The 19,545-nt window shown below is 42.2% G+C and overlaps 1 protein-coding gene across 1 annotated transcript in view; it reads left to right on the plus strand.

Moving 5' to 3' along the window:
• The window catches only part of TNS1 (tensin 1), a 543,368-nt gene that overhangs the window by 365,433 nt on the left and 158,390 nt on the right, over window positions 1-19,545 (plus strand). Inside the window, 1 exon segment of the mRNA XM_070729764.1 lies at window positions 15,038-15,079. Within this exon segment, the coding sequence (XP_070585865.1) occupies window positions 15,038-15,079 (42 nt within the window).

Below are 19,545 nucleotides of genomic sequence, written 5' to 3' on the forward strand. Positions count from 1 at the left end.
CTTTTTTGCCTCTCGGACCAACCCAGGGCCATTTCCAATGCAGTTAATTTTATTGATAGCCGACAATTCTATCTCTATGTGTCACATGTTTTTTTTGCTGAATTTGAAAATTTGAAAATATATGTATATATATATATATATATATATATATGGATTTGTATTTGTATGGAGAAGCAATAGCTGAATTAAAGAAGAATTGACTTGTTTAAGAGAAATAACAATTAAAAGTTTGATAAACTAACTATGAGGAAAATATTACAAAAGGGGCCTTAATGCATGCACACAACATGAAATTTTAAAACACTAAGTGGAACCTGGAACTGTTGCAGAATTTAATGGGTAAAGCTTTATTTTTAGTATTTCCATTTTAACCAAGACTCTGACAGCACAGCACAGCATATAAACCACAAAAAACACTGGGCCATTGAAAGGCTCCAAATATCTTTAGGCATGGTTGACATTTTATGATTGCTGGCTTGGAGAAGTGCAATTACCTTCAATACCAGTGAGCCTAAGTGCTTTTGTTATTTGTATCAATTCAGCAAAGAGGAACCAGTTTTTAGAAGTAGTTTGGGTGAGCTAGGACCACATGCAACTTTCCATCGTTAAACTTCAGGTGGTTAATTGCATTATGCATGGAACATTTAACAACATTCTGGGCAAAGAACCAAGTAGAAGCCACTGAAAGGAAGAAATTGTATTTATTTGCTTACTGATTTGTTTTGTTTGAATAATGATTTTGTAATTAACTGTCAAGATGGTTTTTAATAAAGTAGATTTTAGCTACTAATTTTAATATTACTTATGCTTTGACTGCTATCTCATAAATATCCCAGAGAAACAATATCTGAGTTATATTATAATGAAATTAAAGGACAGCTGAAAGAGTAAGAGAAATGGTTTAGTTAGCCAGTAATAAAGCTACTTCCAAATAAAATGGTCTTAAGTGTTGCTCTAATATCTGAAAAGAAGCTGCCAGACTGCTAGAGTTCTACCGTAAAATAAATCCATTGCAAAAAGTCCTAAATTCAATTCCTTCTTTCAAAATAATTTTATTAAAAGTATTTTTGAAAGATTAAAAACTAATACAAGCTAATAAAAAGAAAGAAAACAAAGAGAAAGCTAAAAGTGAAAGAAAAAAAGAAAGAAAAAAGAAGGAAGGAAAGGGAAAGAAAGACAGAAAGAAAGAAAGAAAAATATATAAAGAACTGGGTTCTTTATATATTTTTCTTTTTATTATTTTTCTATATTCAGTTCTTGATCTTTCTAAGTAAAAACTGACAGATACTTCCAACTGAAACCCTGAAATATCATTCATGGTAGTGTTGACAGCATTAGGCTAGAATGGATCAAAGGTCTGGCAAGGCATCTTTTTTAAATTTCTTGTCATGTGTTTCAGCTGCCCATTGAAATAGTTTTGCAGAAACTTTCCAAATTGGGTGGCATGCACATAAAGTAAAAAAGTGAATAAATTAGTGCCCCCATCCTCATAGCCTACATAACTGGGATTAATTTGGTGAGTAAAAAACAGCCCACAATATGGAAGACTACTTCAGTTTATAACAGAGAAGTTGCAGGAGATAAAGAGAAATTCCCATAACAAGGAATGCTTCTATGGTTTTTGTAAACACTTCCTATGTTTGTAAGGTGGAGAGAGGGAGAACCTCAGGTTAACCTATTTTCAGAGTTAAGATAACTTGACATGACTTGGTCAAGGAATAGTACTCACAATTATGTTTCAAGCTTAATATTATAAAAGATTGTTCTTGTGTGTAGCATCTTTAAATTATCTGTTTAAGCATGCCATGTAGTAATGGGTTGCAAATCCTGTTGCTACCAGTTTGTGCGCTTGCGACTCTTCTGCGCATGCACAGAAGCTACTGCACATGTGCAGAAGTGTCCGGGGTGGAGGGATGGAGCCTCCCACCACCGCTGCTACTGGTTCATAGAACCAGGCTGTACCAGTAGCAACCAACTGCTGATGCCATATGTATGTACTCCTATTGAGGGTAAACCTGGGGTAATTAGGAAGTCTGAATAAAAAGAGAAACCATTTGGTATAGTCTGCCCAAAAACACTTGCAAGTTTATGGGTAACATTTTTAAACATTCTAAACACTTTTCCCATTTGTGTCACCCCTACTTATTACTAGGTCTCCTGTCATCATTTGCAATATGATTTTGGATTTTAGATAGACCTCATGCTCAACTACCTCTTATTATATTCAACAATACAGTATCAGCTGTAGAATCCTTCAGGGTTTTGGGTTCTATACTCTCGCAGGACTCGAAATGGACATCTAAGATTAGAACCATTATTAAAAAGGCACAACAAATGATGTGATTCCTGCATCAGTTGAGGAAGTTCAGACTGCCCCAGGATTAGATTAGATTAGATTTATTAGATTTATATGCTGCCCCTCTCTGCAGACTCGGGGCGGCTCACAACAATGGTAAAAAAACAATACATAGTAACAAATCTAATATTTAGCAATCTAAATTACAGTTTTAGGTTAAAAAATCCAAAGAAAACCCCAATATATAAAAAACAAGCACACAATCGAATCATACAGCTATTAATAAAGTTCTATAGGAGGTATTTTTGAATCTGTCATTTGTACGTGTACTTGTACAACCAGTTGCTGGTTTGGTACAGCAACTAAACAGGACAGGTACAGACTCCAAGTTAGGATTGCAAAAAAAAAAAAAATCAATTTCAGCCAGCCTGACTTACATAGACCTGTATATTTCGAGGGTAAGAAGGAGGGCTAAGAAAATATCTATACAGACCCATCAATCCAGGTTCAGGATGCTTCCATAGGGCATTGCATGCCAAAACAACGCTATAGACACCGGGACAGTTTTTCTTTTGTGCCATCACTCTGCTGAACACCTAATCCTCACAGTACTGTCCTATTTTTGAAGATACCTCTGCAAACCTACAGATACTGTAACATTATATGTCAGCTTCTGTGAAGATCTATGTGTACCGACCAGAAACATGCGAATATACAATAATAATAAACCTTGGTTCACAGCTAAACTTAAGCAGCTATGTCATTCCAAAGAGGAAACCATGATAGGATGTTGTGCAATAATGTGATAGAATGATAGAATGTTGTGCAATAATGCCAGAAATGTATTAACAAGGGAAATCAGAGCAGGAAAAAGAAGCTACTCTGAAAAACTAAGGAATCAGTTCTCAACAAATGAATCAGCAAACATGTGAAAAACTCTTAAAAACATCACTGGTTATCATGGCAAATCTTCCCAAACTGAAGGAAATCAGCAACTGGCAGATGACCTGAACTGTGTTCTACTGCAGGTTTGAAAGGAAACTACAGTCGCTTATCCCCAGACACACCAAGAACAGCCAAACATCCTACATCTGACCCTATCCCATTGGGTTCAAAACCTCTGGTGATCACAGAAAAGGAAGTGCAAGATCTATTTCACAGACAGAAGCCAAGAAAAGCACCAGGCTCAGACAAGATAACTCTTCCTTGCTTAAAAGTCTGTGCTGACCAATTGGCCCCCATCTTCACCCAAATCTTCAACAAATTGCTAGATATATGCCACGTTCCTTCTTGCTTCAAATGCTCCACTATCATCCTAGTGCCGAAGTAGTCCTCCATCAAGAAAGTGAATGACTACAGACCAGTTGCTCTAACATCTGTGGTTACAAAAACCTTTGAAAGGCTAAGTGATTAGACCCCCTGCAATTTTCATTCCAAGCAAATAGATCAACAGAGGATGCTGTTTAATATGGTTCTGCACTACATACTATGACATCTTGAATCTCCAAAGACCTATGCAAGGGTCCTCTTTGTAGACTTTAGTTCAGGGTTCAATACCATCATACCGGACATTCATCTAACTCAGTGTTTTTCAACCAGTGTGCCGTGAGACATGGTCAGGTGTGCCGCGAAGCTCAGAGAGAAAGAAAGCAAGAGAGAGAGAAAGAAAGAGAGAAAGAAAGAAAGAAAGAGAGAGAGAAAGAAATAGAGAAAGAAAGAAAGAGAGAGAAAGAAAGAAAGAGAAAGAGAGAGAGAGAAAGAGAACAAGAGAGAAAGATAGAAAGCAAGAGAGAGAGAGAAAACAAGAGAAAGAAAGCAAGAGAGAGAGCGAAAGAGAGAAAGAAAGCAAGAGAGAGAGAAAGAGAGGGAGGGAAGGAGAGAGAGAGAAAGACAAGGAGGGAAGGAGGGAGAAAGAGAGCAAAAAACAGAGGAAGGAAGGAAGAGAAAGAAAGGGATGGGGAGAGAGAGAGAGAAAGAGGAAGGAAGGGATAGAAAGAGGGAGGGAGAAAGAAATATAGTGAAGGGGAGGAAGAGAGAGAGATAATTTTTTTGTCTAAACTTTTTTTAACCGCCCCCCCCCCCTGCTCAATGTGCCCCAGGGTTTCGTAAATGTAAAAAATGTGCCGCGGCTCAAAAAAGGTTGAAAATCACTGATCTAACTAAACTAAATCAGCTAGCAGTACCTGAACACACTTGTAAGTGGATTACAAGCTTCCTAACAGAAGGAAGCAGCAGGTGAAGCTATGCAAAATCACATCAGATATCTGTACAATTAGTACAGCCCCCCCAAAGGCTGTGTACTCTCACAACGTCTCTCTAAATACCAATGACTGCATTTCAAACGATCCATCTGTTAAACTACTGAAGTTTGCAGATGATACAACAGTGATTGGTCTCATTCGAGACAATGATGAAACTACAGTACATACAGAGGGGAGGTTGAACAACTAGCTCCGTGGTGCGACTGGAACAATCTAGAACTGAACTCACTCAAAACTGTATAAATGGTGGTAGACTTTAGGAGAAACCCTCCCATTCTGCCACCTCTTACAGTATTAGACAACACAGTATCAACAGTAGAGACCTTCAAATTTCTAGGTTGTATCATATCTCAAGACCTAAAATGGTCACCTAGCATCAAAAACGTCATCAAAAAAGCACAACAAAGAGTGCTCTTTCTGTGCCAATTCAGGAAGCTCAAACTGCCCAAGGAGCTGCTGATACAGTTCTACAGAGGAATCATTGAGTCTGTCATCTGCACCTCTATAACTGTCTGGTTTGGTTCTGGTTTGGTTCTGAAGACAGACACAGACTTCAAAGGATAATTAGAACTGCAGAAAAAATAATTATTGCCAATCTACCTTCCATTGAAGACCTATATACTGCATGGGTCAAAAAGAGTTTCAAATCTTTGTTTCAACTCCTACCCTCAAAACAACGCTATAGAGCACTGCACACCAAGACAACTAGACAAAACAACAGTTTTTTCCCAACCATTAATCTGCTAAACAAATAATTCCCTCATCACTGTCAAACTATTCACTAAGGCTGCATTACTATTAATCTTCTCATTGTTCCTATCACCTGTCTCCTCCCACTTAATGACTGTAACTTGTTGCTTGTATCTTTATGATTTATATTAATATTGATTATTTTCTGATTGCTTATTTGTACCCTATGGCAATAATTAAGTGTTGTACCTCATTATTCTTGATGAACTTATCTTTTCTTTTATGTACACTGGGGGAATATGCACCAAAGACAAATTCCTTGTAGGTCCCATCACACTTGGCCAATAAAGAATTCTATTCTATTCTATTCTATTCTCTATCTAAATATATTTACCCATGTGTTGGAATGTACTATTATTATCCTTCTCATCTTCTCTACTACTCCTTCTTATTGATATCGTTGTTATGATTATTATTACTCTGTCACTTTGCATGTACATTGAGAGCTTTTGCACTATAAATAATTTCCTTGTGTGTCTAATCACTGTTGACCAAAACATTCCATTCCATTCTATTCTGTTCTGTTCTAGTCTATTCTGTTCCGTTCCATCCCATCCCACCCCATCCAGTGGTGGGTTCTAAAAACCTTTACTACCAGTTCATGCATGCACAGATGTGTTCTGGGTGGGTAGGCAGACTCCCACTGCTACCAGTTCTAAAAACCGGGAGCAATCCACTGCTCATCCCATCCCATCTCATCCATCCCATTCTCCGTACTGAAGGAGCGGGTCCAGCAGTCACATGGGTTGCTCATGTCCAATCCGGTGGAACTGAGCCTAGTGTTAAAAAAGCTTGCCGGATCCGCCCCTTCCCCAGAATTCGCTCAGTTCGCATATCCTGCGGTTGTATTGTGATAGCTCGTTCAACATTCTAACACCTTCCCTTCGATCTTTTTCTTCAAAAGTAGTAAGAATTGTTTTACCATTATTATTTACTTGCACTAATAGCGCCAGCCGTTTGCGGCTCGGCTTTTTTCCTTTGGAGAAGTTGCGGTTTCGTTTTCCCCCGGCGGTTTTGCCGTGTACGATCCCCGCGGCCGCTTGTGGATTCTTTTAATCCTTTGGCCTGGAGGTTCTGGTGCAAGTATTAAGTTATTGATTTATTGATTCTTTATTGTATATATATTAAAGGGCTTAAGAAATACCTCCTGCGGAGTGAGACGGCTTTCTAGTCTCCTGGACTTAGTCGATCGCTTCCCCTTTAAGGCATATTAGGAGCGATTTTTCGGCGCGAAGGCCTTCGCGCCCTTTTTAAATTTAGGCCTCTCGTGTTGGCCTCCTGCCAGCCGCGTAGGCCTCAGTCCACCGCGTGGATCCCGGAGCGGGCCTTGGGACGCCCAGGCTAAATTCTCCACCGGCTAAGCCTCCAACCAGAGTGCCTTGGTTTACTTAATTAAAAAGTTTAGGGAGGCTGGCCCCGCTGGATTTGGGGACACGAACTCTGGGTTTGCCCAGATTGTCCTCACGTCTCAGCAGCTTCGAGGCCTCGAAGCAGGATCCATTCCTCTTGGGAAGTCCTTAAAATTCTTCTCCTTATCTATTCAGTTATTGGCTCAGCCTTGTCTTCTGTTAATTGTCAGACTATGGCTACTTTTCCCAAGAGAGGCACAACTAAAGGTCCCAGAGAGGCCAGGCCTACAGGCGATGAGATTACTAGTATCCCCCAGGCCTCTTCCTCCTCTTCTCCAGGGGCCCGCCCCTCGACCAAGGTCACCAGGGCCGAGAAGAGAAGGGACCTAGCCCTACAAAGAATCCATGACAAATCAGCAAAACGTTTAAAAGTGCAGGCCCAAGTACTCAGTAGTCAAGACCCCCCAGAGGCTTCTAGTCTACCTCCTTCTGGGGTCCCTGTGTTATCTCTGGATGAGCCTAACCTAGACAGACCCCAACCTAACCTATGGGGCATAGGTCCAGAGGAACCAGATATTATTGAAGATTCCCCCCAGCCAGGATCCTCCCAGGCCTTTAGGGATTCTTCTGCCATTCCTGCTGATATTTCTAGTTTACCTCCTGAGTTCCAATCTATTTTTGCTGTGTTGTCTAAGGCCATTGATGCCAAACTCTCTTCCATCAATGAGCTTCCCTTACCTCCTCCTCCTTCTCGTCCCTCCCGCCCCTTGGGTTCTTCCCCAGCGGTTAGAGCTCCTATTCAGGATGATTCAGATTCCTCTCAGGACGAATATGAGGATATGGAGGATGATGAGGACCCTTTTCAAGGTCTATCAGATGATGAGGAATCCCAAATAAAGGTTCCTTCTCCAATTACCATTTTTCCTTCTCAATTATTCAAATCTCTTCTCCTCAAAGCTAGAATTTCTACGGGATTAGCGGCCCAGGAGAAACAAGCCTCCACTTCCACTGATCCCCCGGAGGAGAATTTACCTTACTTCACTGAGGAACAGGAGGATAACGAGGTAATTCCTATGCCTAAATTGTTTAAAGATGCCTTACTCAAACAGTGGGATTTCCCAGCCTCTGGACTTAATCCCTCCACCAAAGACAGAAAGTTGTACAAACTTTCCTCTTCCTATGAAGAGCTTCTATCCTTTCCCAAACCGGATGAACCTGTCAAGATCCTTCATTCGGCAGCGGCTGTGCCAGGAGAGGCGGAGGAAGTCCTCCGCCCAGAGGACAAGCGTATTGAACAAATGCTCAAAAGAGGATTCACCGCAGATTCCTGGGCCATTAAAAGTTCTGCAGCAGCCTCCTTTTTCTCCAGAGCCATGCTGCTGTGGCTTCGCCAACTTCAACAGCATATTCCTCCCGATGACTTGAGAGGTCAACAAGACTTCAACAAGGTCTTTGCAGCTGCCCAGTACGTGGCTGATGCCACCTTGCAATCTACTAGATTTTCTGCTAAGTCTATTGCAGCTTCTACAACGGCAAGGAGACTCCTATGGATTCGCCCTTGGCAAGCGGGAGTACGCCAGAAGTGGCAGTTATCTCAGGGACCCTTAAAGCGCGACCTTCTTTTCGGTGATCTTCTGGATCCACTCCTCACGGAAACCGCGGACAAGAAGAAAGTTTTGGGTCCAACCACAAAAAAGGCTACCAAAACGCAGTCCTTTCGTCGCCCGAGGCGCCAGCAAGATCAAGCGGCTTCCTATCAGAGATCTCCAGGTCAGTATTCCCCCCGCTTTCGTTCCCAAGGTAGGAACTCCAGGGGTAGAGGTTTTCGCTTCCAAAGGGGAGCTTCCTCTAACAGGGCCTCAAAAAAACCTAGATGGTAATCTTTCCTCTATTCCCATAGGGGGTCGCCTAGCTCATTTCGCCTCTAATTGGCGTCTCACCTCCAAGGACCCCTGGGTCATTGACACTGTTCAAACAGGCCTTCTTTTAGAATTTATTTCTCCTCCCCCTAAACGTTTTATTTCCTGCCCTTCTCCCAGGTCCTCCTCAGATTGTAACCGTATGGAGGAGGCCATTTCTCATCTATTGTCCATCAGAGCCATTCAACCGGTTCCTTCCGGTCAGAAGGGCCTAGGTTTTTACTCCATCCTATTTATGGTTCCAAAGTCCTCCGGAGGTTGGAGAGCTATTTTGGATTTAAAGAAACTAAACCTATTCATCAAATATAGGAAGTTTAAGATGCACTCCTTATCTTCTATTTTGGCCGCCATTCACACGGGAGATTTCATGGTCTCCTTAGACCTCACTGAGGCCTACCTTCACATTCCTATAGCCAAATGCCACAGAAAGTTTTTACGTTTTTCCTTTCAAGGCAGGCATTTCCAGTATAGGGCGATGCCATTTGGCCTTTCCTCGGCCCCTCGGGTCTTTACAAAGCTCTTGGGGTCCCTGGCGGCCTATATCCGGGCGTCTCCCATTCACATTTTATGTTATCTTGATGATATTTTGATTCATGGGAACTCCCTAGAGAAAGTGAAAACAGACCTTTCTGTCACCATGTCAGTCCTTCAGGACCATGGATTTTCCATCAACTTTGAAAAAAGTCACCTCCAACCTTCCACATCCATTTCTCACCTGGGTTCCATTATCAATTCAGAATCCTCCCAGGTTTTTCTCTCTCCCGAGAGAAAACTTAGTATAGGGGAGTTAATTTCTAACATTTTATCTAATTCTTCAGTATCCATAGTAACTCTGTCTTCCCTTTTGGGGAAGATGGTGTCATGCATAGGCATCATTCCCTGGGCTCGCCTTCATGCTAGGGAACTCCAGTGGCTCCTATTACCCTTTCAGAGATCGGGGCACAGCAACTCAAATCGGCGCATTGTCATCCCACCAAGTGTTCGCAGATCCTTCAAGTGGTGGAAGTCTCCGGCCATGGACAAAGGATCCCCGTTCAGGTGCCCGGATCAATTTGTCATCACCACAGATGCCAGTCTATCGGGATGGGGCGCCCACGCCCAGGGGATGATAGCCCAGGGCACGTGGTCCCCGGAGGAAGCTTCCAGGCCAATCAATTGGCTAGAGTTAAGAGCCGTTTCCCTGGCTCTGAAGCATTTCTCTCCTCGCATTCCCAACCGGCACGTTCTCATTCTCACCGACAACATTGCCACAAAAAGCCATATCTGCAGACAGGGGGGCACGAGATCCAAGGCTCTCATGAGGGAGGCCCTCAAGTTAGGCCTTTGGGCGGAAAAACATCTTCGGTCGCTCCTAGCCGATCACATCTCGGGGAGCCTCAACGTCCAGGCGGATTGGCTATCTCGAGCAACGATAGACCCAGGAGAGTGGAACCTCCATCAAGACCTGTTCCACCAAATCAGCCTCAGATTCGGCCTACCAATCCTGGATCTCTTCGCGACCAATGCGAACGCCCAACTCCCTCGCTTCTTTTCCAGATTTCCATCCCCGGGAGCGGAAGCAATCAATGCCCTCCGGAGTCCATGGCCTCCAGGCCTACTCTACGCATTTCCTCCAATTCCAATTCTCCCGGACGTGATTCACAAGGTCCTCACCGAGAGGGCCCGAATAATCTTAATCGCCCCTCATTGGCCCCGCCGGCCCTGGTTCGCGGATCTCCAACAGCTGTCCGTCCAGGACCCTTGGCGACTCCCCGTTTCGGGGGATATACTGCGGCAGGGGGCCTCTTTCCATCCAGACCCGGAGTGGTTCCACCTCACCGCCTGGCTGTTATCAGGAGAGACTTAGAACTGCGTGGTCATGACCCCGATTCAGTGGAGGTCATTTTAAAGGCCAGAAGGGGTTCGACCAATCGAATCTACGACCACACGTGGTCCAAGTTTCACCAGTGGTGTCTACAGGAAGGTCTCTCCCCTCTGTGCATCCCCATACACAGAATTATTTCCTTCCTTATGCAAGGCTTCCATAAAGGACTTTCCACCAGCACCCTCCGGCGTCATCTGGCAGCCATTTCATCTGTCCTAGGGGGTCCCCGCAGACAGCCTCTCCGATCCTTCCCTGAAGTTCAGGAATTCCTCAAGGGCATAGCCAACCTCAGACCTTCCAAGGTCCACAGGTATCCATCCTGGGATTTGCCACGGGTTCTCCATTCCCTCACGCAGGCACCATACGAACCCCTAAAATCGGCGTCCCTCAGGTACCTATCTTTTAAGGTAGCATTCCTGGTGGCTATTACCTCTGCCCGACGCATTTCGGAGCTGGCTGCCCTCTCAATCAGGCAGGACCTTTGTCAATTCCATCAGGACAAGGTAGTCTTACGACTGGACCCCACCTTCTTACCCAAGGTCAGTTCCATGTTCCACAGATCTCAGGATATTGTCCTACCTTCCTTCTGCCTCCAACGAGACCATCCCTTGGCAATTAGATGGCACACCCTGGATCTCATCAGAGCGCTGAGAATCTATATCCAACGCACAGGACCCTTTCGGAGGTCAGAAGCACTTTTTATAGCCTATCACCCCAGAGTCATGGGGGCCAAAGTGTCTTCAACAGTAATAGGCCGTTGGATCAGAGGGACTATATCTAAGGCCTATGAGTCGGCCTCCCTCTCAGTTCCAAGGAACATCACAGCGCATTCCACCAGGAGCGCAGCCACCTCGGCCGCTTGGGCGACTCAAGCCCCGTTGGAGGAGGTCTGCAAAGCAGCCACTTGGGCCTCGCCAAATTCCTTCATCAGGCACTACAAGATTGATTCTTACGCTTCAGCGGACGCTGCCTTCGGCAGAAGGGTACTCCAATCCGTTATCTCACACGATAGCAATCTAATCCCACCCTAGGGACCATCTATTGGGTATGTCCCATGTGACTGCTGGACCCGCTCCTTCAGTACGGAGAATAGGCGTTGATTGCTTACCTGAACGCCTCTTCTCGTACGGTGAGCGGGTACAGCAGTCACTTCCCGCCCTTGTATGTGTCTTCTTTACCTTTCTATATCTTTCTTCCTCTAACAATGAGAGTTGAACACTACAGAGCTTCACAGCTGAGCCTAGTCTATGGATTCGCGAATTCTGGGGAAGGGGCGGATCCGGCAAGCTTTTTTAACACTAGGCTCAGTTCCACCGGATTGGACATGAGCAACCCATGTGACTGCTGTACCCGCTCACCGTACGAGAAGAGGCGTTCAGGTAAGCAATCAACGCCTATTCTATATGGATTTTATTGATGGATTTTCTTATTTGTAAATGGATGTCATTGTACACAAAATAGTTGGTTTTCTAACTGAGGGACACCCTAACCTTATTCTAGGTCACCGTTGTATCAGATTTTATGTGTGTGTGTGTGTGTGTGTGTGTGTGTGTGTGTGTGTGTGTCAAACAATTATAGTATGGCAATTTTATAAATAAAACATTAGAAAAGTAATGATGAAAATTAATGATAGAAGACAATAGAACAGTAGGACAGGGATGGTAGACACAATGGTGCACTTATGCACGTCCCTTACAGACCTCTTAGAAAGAGGGAGAGTTCAATTGTAGATAATCTAAGGTTAAAGGTTTTGGGGTTAGGAGTAGAAACCACAGAGTCAAGTAGTGCACTCCAGGCACTGATTACTCAATTGTTGAAATTGTATTTTTTGCAGTCTAGTTTAGAGCGGTTGACATTTAGTTTAAATCTATTACATGCTTGTGTGTTGTTGCGGTTGAAGGTGAAGTAGTCATTAACAGGAAGGACATTTGGGTATTATATTTTATGAACTACACTTAGATCAGATCAGAGATGCCGTAGCTGCAAATTGTCAAACTACAAATTGCAAATTGTAGTTGCACGCCTTGTTACAAACTTTGACTGGCATTAGTGAAGATAAGGAATTAAGTTATTTTGAAATAATTTTTTCAATAGTCACAGCTTTGTACTGTCTGTTCTGACCTAGCAATAGTTTTCTAAGTTCTCAACATTAACCCCAAGTTGTTTTTAACTGGACAAACTTGGGACTGAACCTGCAAGCAAACAGAATACTGCCTATAATGCTTTACCCATAAAAGGAGAAGCATGCTCTCGCTCCTGGAAATAGGGCTTATTTCTTTACTGCCACAGCATTTCAGGACAAACAGTGTTGCAGAAAGGGCAAAACCTGTGCTTGCTGTGCTGTTGTCCCACTTTACCATTCAATCTGCAAACATGGTAGTTTGAGCTCAGCCGAACAGCCGTTTAAAAATACCCATGTGGGTAGAGTTGTAGTGTTTTGTAATCAATGATTGGGGGCTCTTGGAAACAAACTTTTCCAGTTTTCTGGGACATCAGTTAGGTGCCATTAAAAAAAAACCCCACCACAGAATTATGAGTATTTTAACCAACTCTGCTAAGCCTCCGGCTTGGGGTTTGAAACTTTTTTTTTTGCTGCCAAAGCCAACTGCAGGAAACCACCAGAGCCTTCTAACAAATTTGATGGCTTGCACTTCCTCAAAGGAAGGGCTGAAGAAGCTAAAAGCCTAATGAGCTGAATTGTTTTATAACCTTACAGAATAAACACAGTCAATGAGAGATCCCCATTGATCCCCACCTCATAAAGATATTAACAAAGCAAAGAGAAAATTTGGAGATGAGGATTCAGATGAGGGTCATGTACTAGAGAAAATAATTCGTCCCCCTGTTCATGCCAATAAAACTGCCCCCCCTTTTTTAGATAGATGCCATATGAGACTTGTAATGCAGAGACTGTGGAATGCAGAAAAAATAGAAAAGGCAGAAGTAAAGGGACTTTTGTGACAAAGTACAAGAGATAGTGTTCAGTTCTGGAGACCTCACCTACAAAAAGATATTGATAAAATTGAACGGGTCCAAAGAGGGGCTACAAGAATGGTGGAAGGTCTTAAGCATAAAACGTATCAGGAAAGACTTAATGAACTCAATCTGTATAGTCTGGAGGACAGAAGGAAAAGGGGGGACATGATCGAAACATTTAAATATGTTAAAGGGTTAAATAAGGTCCAGGAGGGAAGTGTTTTTAATAGGAAAGTGAACACAAGAACAAGGGGGCACAATCTGAGGTTAGTCGGGGGAAAGATCAGAAGCAATATGAGAAAATATTATTTTACTGAAAGAGTAGTAGATGCTTGGAGCAAACTTCCCGCAGATGTGGTTGGTAAATCCACAGTAACTGAATTTAAACATGCCTGGGATAAACATATACCCATTGTAAGATAAAATACAGGAAATAGTATAAGGGCAGACTAGATGGACCATGAGGTCTTTTTCTGCCGTCAGTCTTCTATGTTTCTATGTTATCTGATAAGGAGTTGCTGGTAAAATTGGAGCTGAAAGAGAAGCATGATGGAGAATATGGAGCAGTTATGGGATTGCTACTGGTATGGATAAGGATGCTGTACCAGTAGCGAAAGTTGTGCTACATGCACAGCTTTGCTTCTCCTGCATACGCGCACATCTGTCCCAGTGTGTTTTTGCTTCTGTGCATGTGCAGGAAGCAAAATTTCATGAGGGACATGCACGGGTATGAGAATTCAGTGATTTTTTTGCTTCTGCACATGCGCAGAAGGGGAAAAAATCACTAAAATTCCTCTTGCGTGCACGGCCCCTCGCGAGATTTCGCTTCCTACACATGCCTTTGCCGTCAGGCATGGGGGAACTGAACCATCTCCCCCTGGGCATGTTAATTTATATATGGTATGCTTGTGTGTATGTCTGTTAGTATATGGGGTCTTTCTTAAATCTTTAAATATTTTAAATTGTCAGATTATTTATGATTTGTTTCCACGTGTTGTGAGCCGCCCCGAGTCTTCGGAGAGGGACGGCATACAAATCTAAGCAATAAATAAATAAATAAATGCACAGAAGCAAAAACACGCTGGGACATGCGTGCATGCAGGAGAAGCAAAGCTGTGCACACAGCACACTTGTAGCAGTGGGAATGGGCATCCTCCCCTGATTTGGAGACGTCGTATCTCCCGAGGGTGAAGGAACCAATCCAAAAGGACTACAGGAGGGAGTTGTTGAGGGCAACTAAGTGAGGTTGAACTTCGAGAGAAATGGCAGGAAATGGAGCAGCCAAAAAATACAGTTAAAATTGTAGCAAAAAACCTTTACACAGTTATACAGTAAGGCCCCTTTTGACCTCATAGATGTTTAAAAGCGGCTTGGATGATTTGTGTTGCACTCAACATTAACTTCCTTTCTATCCTTTAAAACTGAACTTTTTGTCATTAACTGGGGAGCTTGGCCAACTTCCAGGGATTCCTGACCTTTTGAATCTCCTTCCACAGCTACAGGAGGGAAGAGGGATGTAGGAAAGTTGCATGGGAACTCGAAAGTTTGTTTTATAAACATGCAAGGAAGTTTTACATTTGAACTTGGCTTTCATGTTTTCTTTGTTTTTCTTCTCCCTGCAGCCATCCACCGAGGAGAGCCCTGCAAAGCATGTAGATACACCGGTAAGTTTCTTTTAGAGTTTGTTGTGATTGAAGCTACATTTCTTCTGTTCCTTCTCAAATAGCTCCCCATCTAATTTTCTGCAACCACATTAGTCTTTCTGGCTATGAGAGCTGCCCAAATCCTGGGTTCGTGCAGCTATTTCAGCCTTTCCTTTGTGTTATCATGTTTCTAACCCATTTAGCAACAAAAAACTACATCTTATTTTCCAGTTGAACTGAGCGGTGGTGCTGGAGACTGTCCCTAAGGCCTGTCAGCAATAGTGCAGCTCTTTGGTCTAGCATCAGGAGTGAGGCATTTAGTGCGAAACAATTTGCAAATGATATGACTTAGGAAATGGTTTTTCAAACATTGCATTAAAGTCAGCTTAATTGAATCCATCTTAATTTATTTACATTTTCACTATACTCTGCCTTGCTTTTCCACTCTTAGGAAATGGAAGATGGAAATTGGTTTAAAAAAGCAAAAGCAAAACATAAAATACACTGCTCAAAAAAATTAAGGGAACCACTCAAATAACACATCCTAGATCTGAATGAATGAAATATTCTCATTGAATACTTTGTTATGTACAAAGTTGAATGTGCACAACAGCATGTGAAATTGATTATCAATCAGTGTTGCTTCCTAAGTGGACAGTTTTGATTTCACAGAAGTTTGATTTACTTGGAGTTATATTCTGTTGTTTAAGTGTTCCCTTTATTTTTTTGAGCAGTATAGTTAAAATCTGGTTAAAGCAGCAACTAAAATCATGATTAATTTGATGCATTAATTCGTTTAATTAGCTCAAATGAAATAATTGTTCATTTATAATGTATGCATCCCAGCGGTTGGTTAGGTCCTACAGAGTTGGCTTTCTCCAAGTCCTGTCGGCCAGACAATGTCGTCTGGCTGTGCTTAAGGAAAGAGCCTTCTCTGTGGTGGCCCCGGCCCTTTGGAACAAACTCCCTCCGGAGATATATACTGCCCTCTCCCTCCTGGTCTTTTGTAAAGCTCTGCAGATCTATCTCTTCTGGCGGGCATGGGGTCTGTGAGCAGTGAGATTGTCTCTGGCCAATGTTGGGAATGATTAAATTGCATGAATGTGGATAATTGTGCATGAGGTTTTTAGTATTTTTGCTAATTTTGTATATTTCTTTAAAAAATAATTAGATTTCTACACATATATTGTTTGAGGCGCTTCAAGAGGGGTGGCATAGAAGTCTAATGGATAAATAAATAAATAAATAAATAAATAAATAAATAAATACTTATAGAGTATCTATAAGTCCAAGCTTGAAGTTTTGCCTTCTTTCCTAAAGAGAAATTGGGGAATAAGCGTAACTCCAGAGGGAGCTGCTCTTAGCTTTAAAAAAAATGCAAGGGAAACCCAGCTAACACAATTTAACACAATTCAAACCCAGTTCCAAGCTCTCCTAACTGTACTCAAGATTCAGTATATATTACTTTACTTAAAACCAATACAAGCTGAGTTTATTAACAGTTATGTTCGGAAGAGACATCTTGAATTTTGTGTTTCTCATCCCCCCCCCCCCCCAAAAAAAAAAGTGATTTAGAAAATAGTGTCTTGGATCTTGCATAAACCAGAGCCCCTCACTTCTCTGTTCTTCATTAAAGCAGGCTATTTTTTCAGGCTTTCAGACACAACGTTTTTTTATTTTTAGGTTGGCACAGAAACTTGAAGAATTATGGGTTGCTTTTATGAAGAGCAGAGAGGTGCTGAGCTCAAGTTTATGCAAGAGCAGAGAGGTGCTGAGCTCAAGTTTATGCAAGATGCAAGGCATTTTTCCCAAATTATTTTGGAGCATGAGCAGTCCTAATTTATTTAGTGAATGTATCATAAACCATGAATGTATCATAAATCTTCATTGAAATAGACTAGAACTGTAACACCGAGTTCTAAATGGAAAATGCAACATTGTTTTTCCAATGACAGTGCAATAAAACCACCTCACACATTCTGAACATAATATTCACTGATTTGGGAAGAAATGTATGGAATTCAGTGTGGAGAGCCACAGAAAACAAAAGAACCCAGAGGTCAAATACACTGACCCCTAGGTCTTATATGAAGCCTACATTCACTTCATTACTGCAAGAAAAGAAAGGTGTTAATAACAGAATAACAGAGTTGGAAGGGGTCTTGGAGGTCTTCAACTCCAGGAAGAGAGAGATTGTGATCCCCTTATATAGAGCGCTGGTGAGACCACATTTGGAGTACCTTGTCCAGTTCTGGAGACCTCACCTACAAAAAGATATTGACAAAATTGAACGGGTCCAAAGACGGGCTACAAGAATGGTGGAAAGTCTTAAGCATAAAACGTATCAGGAAAGACTTAATGAACTCAATCTGTATAGTCTGGAGGACAGAAGGAAAAGGGGGGACATGATCGAAACATTTAAATATGTTCAAGGGTTAAATAAGGTTCAGGAAGGAAGTTTTTTTAATAGAAAAGTGAACACAAGAACAAGGGGACACAATCTGAAGTTAGTTGGAGGAAAGATCAAAAGCAACATGAGAAAATATTATTTCACTGAAAGAGTAGTAGATTCTTGGAACAAACTTCCAGCAGACGTGGATGGTAAATCCACAGTAACTGAATTTAAACATGCCTGGGATAAACATATATCCATCCTAAGATAAAATACAGGAAATAGTATAAGGGCAGACTAGATGGACCATGAGGTCTTTTTCTGCCATCAGTCTTCTATGTTTCTATGTTTCTATGCTCAAGCAAGAGACCTTACACCATTCTGGACAAATGTCCAATTTCTTCCTAAAAATATTCAGTGATGGAGGACTTACAACTTCTGGAGGCAAGCCATTCTACTGTTCTCACTGTCAGGACATTTCTGCTTAGTTCTAGATTGGATCTTTCCTTGATAGGTTTCTGTCTGTTACTTCTTCTCCTGCCTTTGAGTGCTTTGCAGAATTGGTTAGCCTCCTTTTCTTCATGACAGCCCCTAAATATTGGAAGATTGCTATCATGTCACCCCTAGTCCCGTGATGGCAAACAGCGCAACAGGGCACGCATGGCATGTGGAGCCATATCAGAGGGCATGTGAGACTTTGCTAGGTTTCAACTCCAGCGCGCAAGCTCAAGCTTCCCTGAAACACAGAAACATAGAAGATTGACGGCAGAAAAAGACCTTGTGGTCCATCTAGTCTGCCCTTATACTATTTCCTGTATTTTATCTTAGGATGGATCTATGTTTATCCCAGGCATGTTTAAATTCAGTTACTGTGGATTTACCAACCACGTCTGCTGGAAGTTTGTTCCAAGCATCTACTACTCTTTCAGTAAAATAATATTTTCTCACATTACTTCTAATCTTTCCCCAAACTAACCTCAGATTGTGCCCCCTTGTTCTTGTGTTCACTTTCCTATTAAAAACACTTCTCTCTGGAGGCAAAAAAATGCCCCGATGGACAAACCGGAAATTCAGGAAAACTCACTTCTGGTTTGCCCTTGTGCTGTTTTTTGCACTCCAGAGGGTTCAGGGAAGCTTCCTGAAGCCCTGGAGGGCAAAAAACAGCGCAACGGCAAACCGGAAGTGCTTTTCCCCAAACTTCTGGTTTGCCCGTTTGGGCATTTTTTCACCTACCAGGCTTCAGAAAGGCCCGTGCACAAGAGCGAAGGTGGGGGGAATGTGTAGGGGAGAGCTGTGAAGGTTTGAAGTTGTAACAAAGGAGTCCGGTAGAGCAGTGTTTCAGCCTCCAGTCCTCTAATCACCCTTGTTGATCTTCTCTGTACTTTTTTTTAGCATCTTTTTGACCAAAGCTCGATGCAAATAGTCCCAGTATGGTCTTATCAGTGGGGTATAAAACAGTGTTATCACTTCTCATGATCTTGATGCAGCTCTCTGTTGGTGCAGCCTAGAAATGCATTGACTTTTTTATTGGTAGCTGCAGCACACTTATGGCTCATATCTAAGTGGTTGTCCACTAGGACTCCCTAGATCCCTCTCAATAGCACTGAATTGTTGTTGATTTTGTTTTGCCTGATAATATTATTCAGTTCAGAATTCTGAAAGTGACATTTTTTCACTATTGATTATGTGCCATCAAGTCATTCTCAACTTTTTAGCAACCACCTTTTCTTTCATTCTACATCAAAGAAATATCAACCTTGAAAAAGTCATTGTCAAAGTACATTGAAAAACAGTTCCCTAGGCACTTAGCAGCTAGCTAATATCCCCTCTGGGTGGTCTAGTTGGATGTAGCTATAATAACTGGTAGGGAATGGAAATTTACCAAGGTATCTTTTATAACCAGATAAGTGCAAGAAGCATTTTTTTCCCTAGTTACAGAATTAGCCAGTACAATCTGTGATTTCCTGTCCTAAAAAAGGAAATATAAAGGCTTGGTTTTTGAAATGTAACATCTGGACCCGTTCTGAGAAGATGGAAATTTGTTGAGAGTCAAGGAGTGTCTGGAAACAAAACTGTTTTTCTTTGAGAAGAAATG

The sequence above is a fragment of the Erythrolamprus reginae genome, chromosome 1 (assembly GCF_031021105.1).
Source record: "Erythrolamprus reginae isolate rEryReg1 chromosome 1, rEryReg1.hap1, whole genome shotgun sequence".
In the NCBI taxonomy this organism is placed as follows: domain Eukaryota; kingdom Metazoa; phylum Chordata; class Lepidosauria; order Squamata; family Dipsadidae; genus Erythrolamprus; species Erythrolamprus reginae.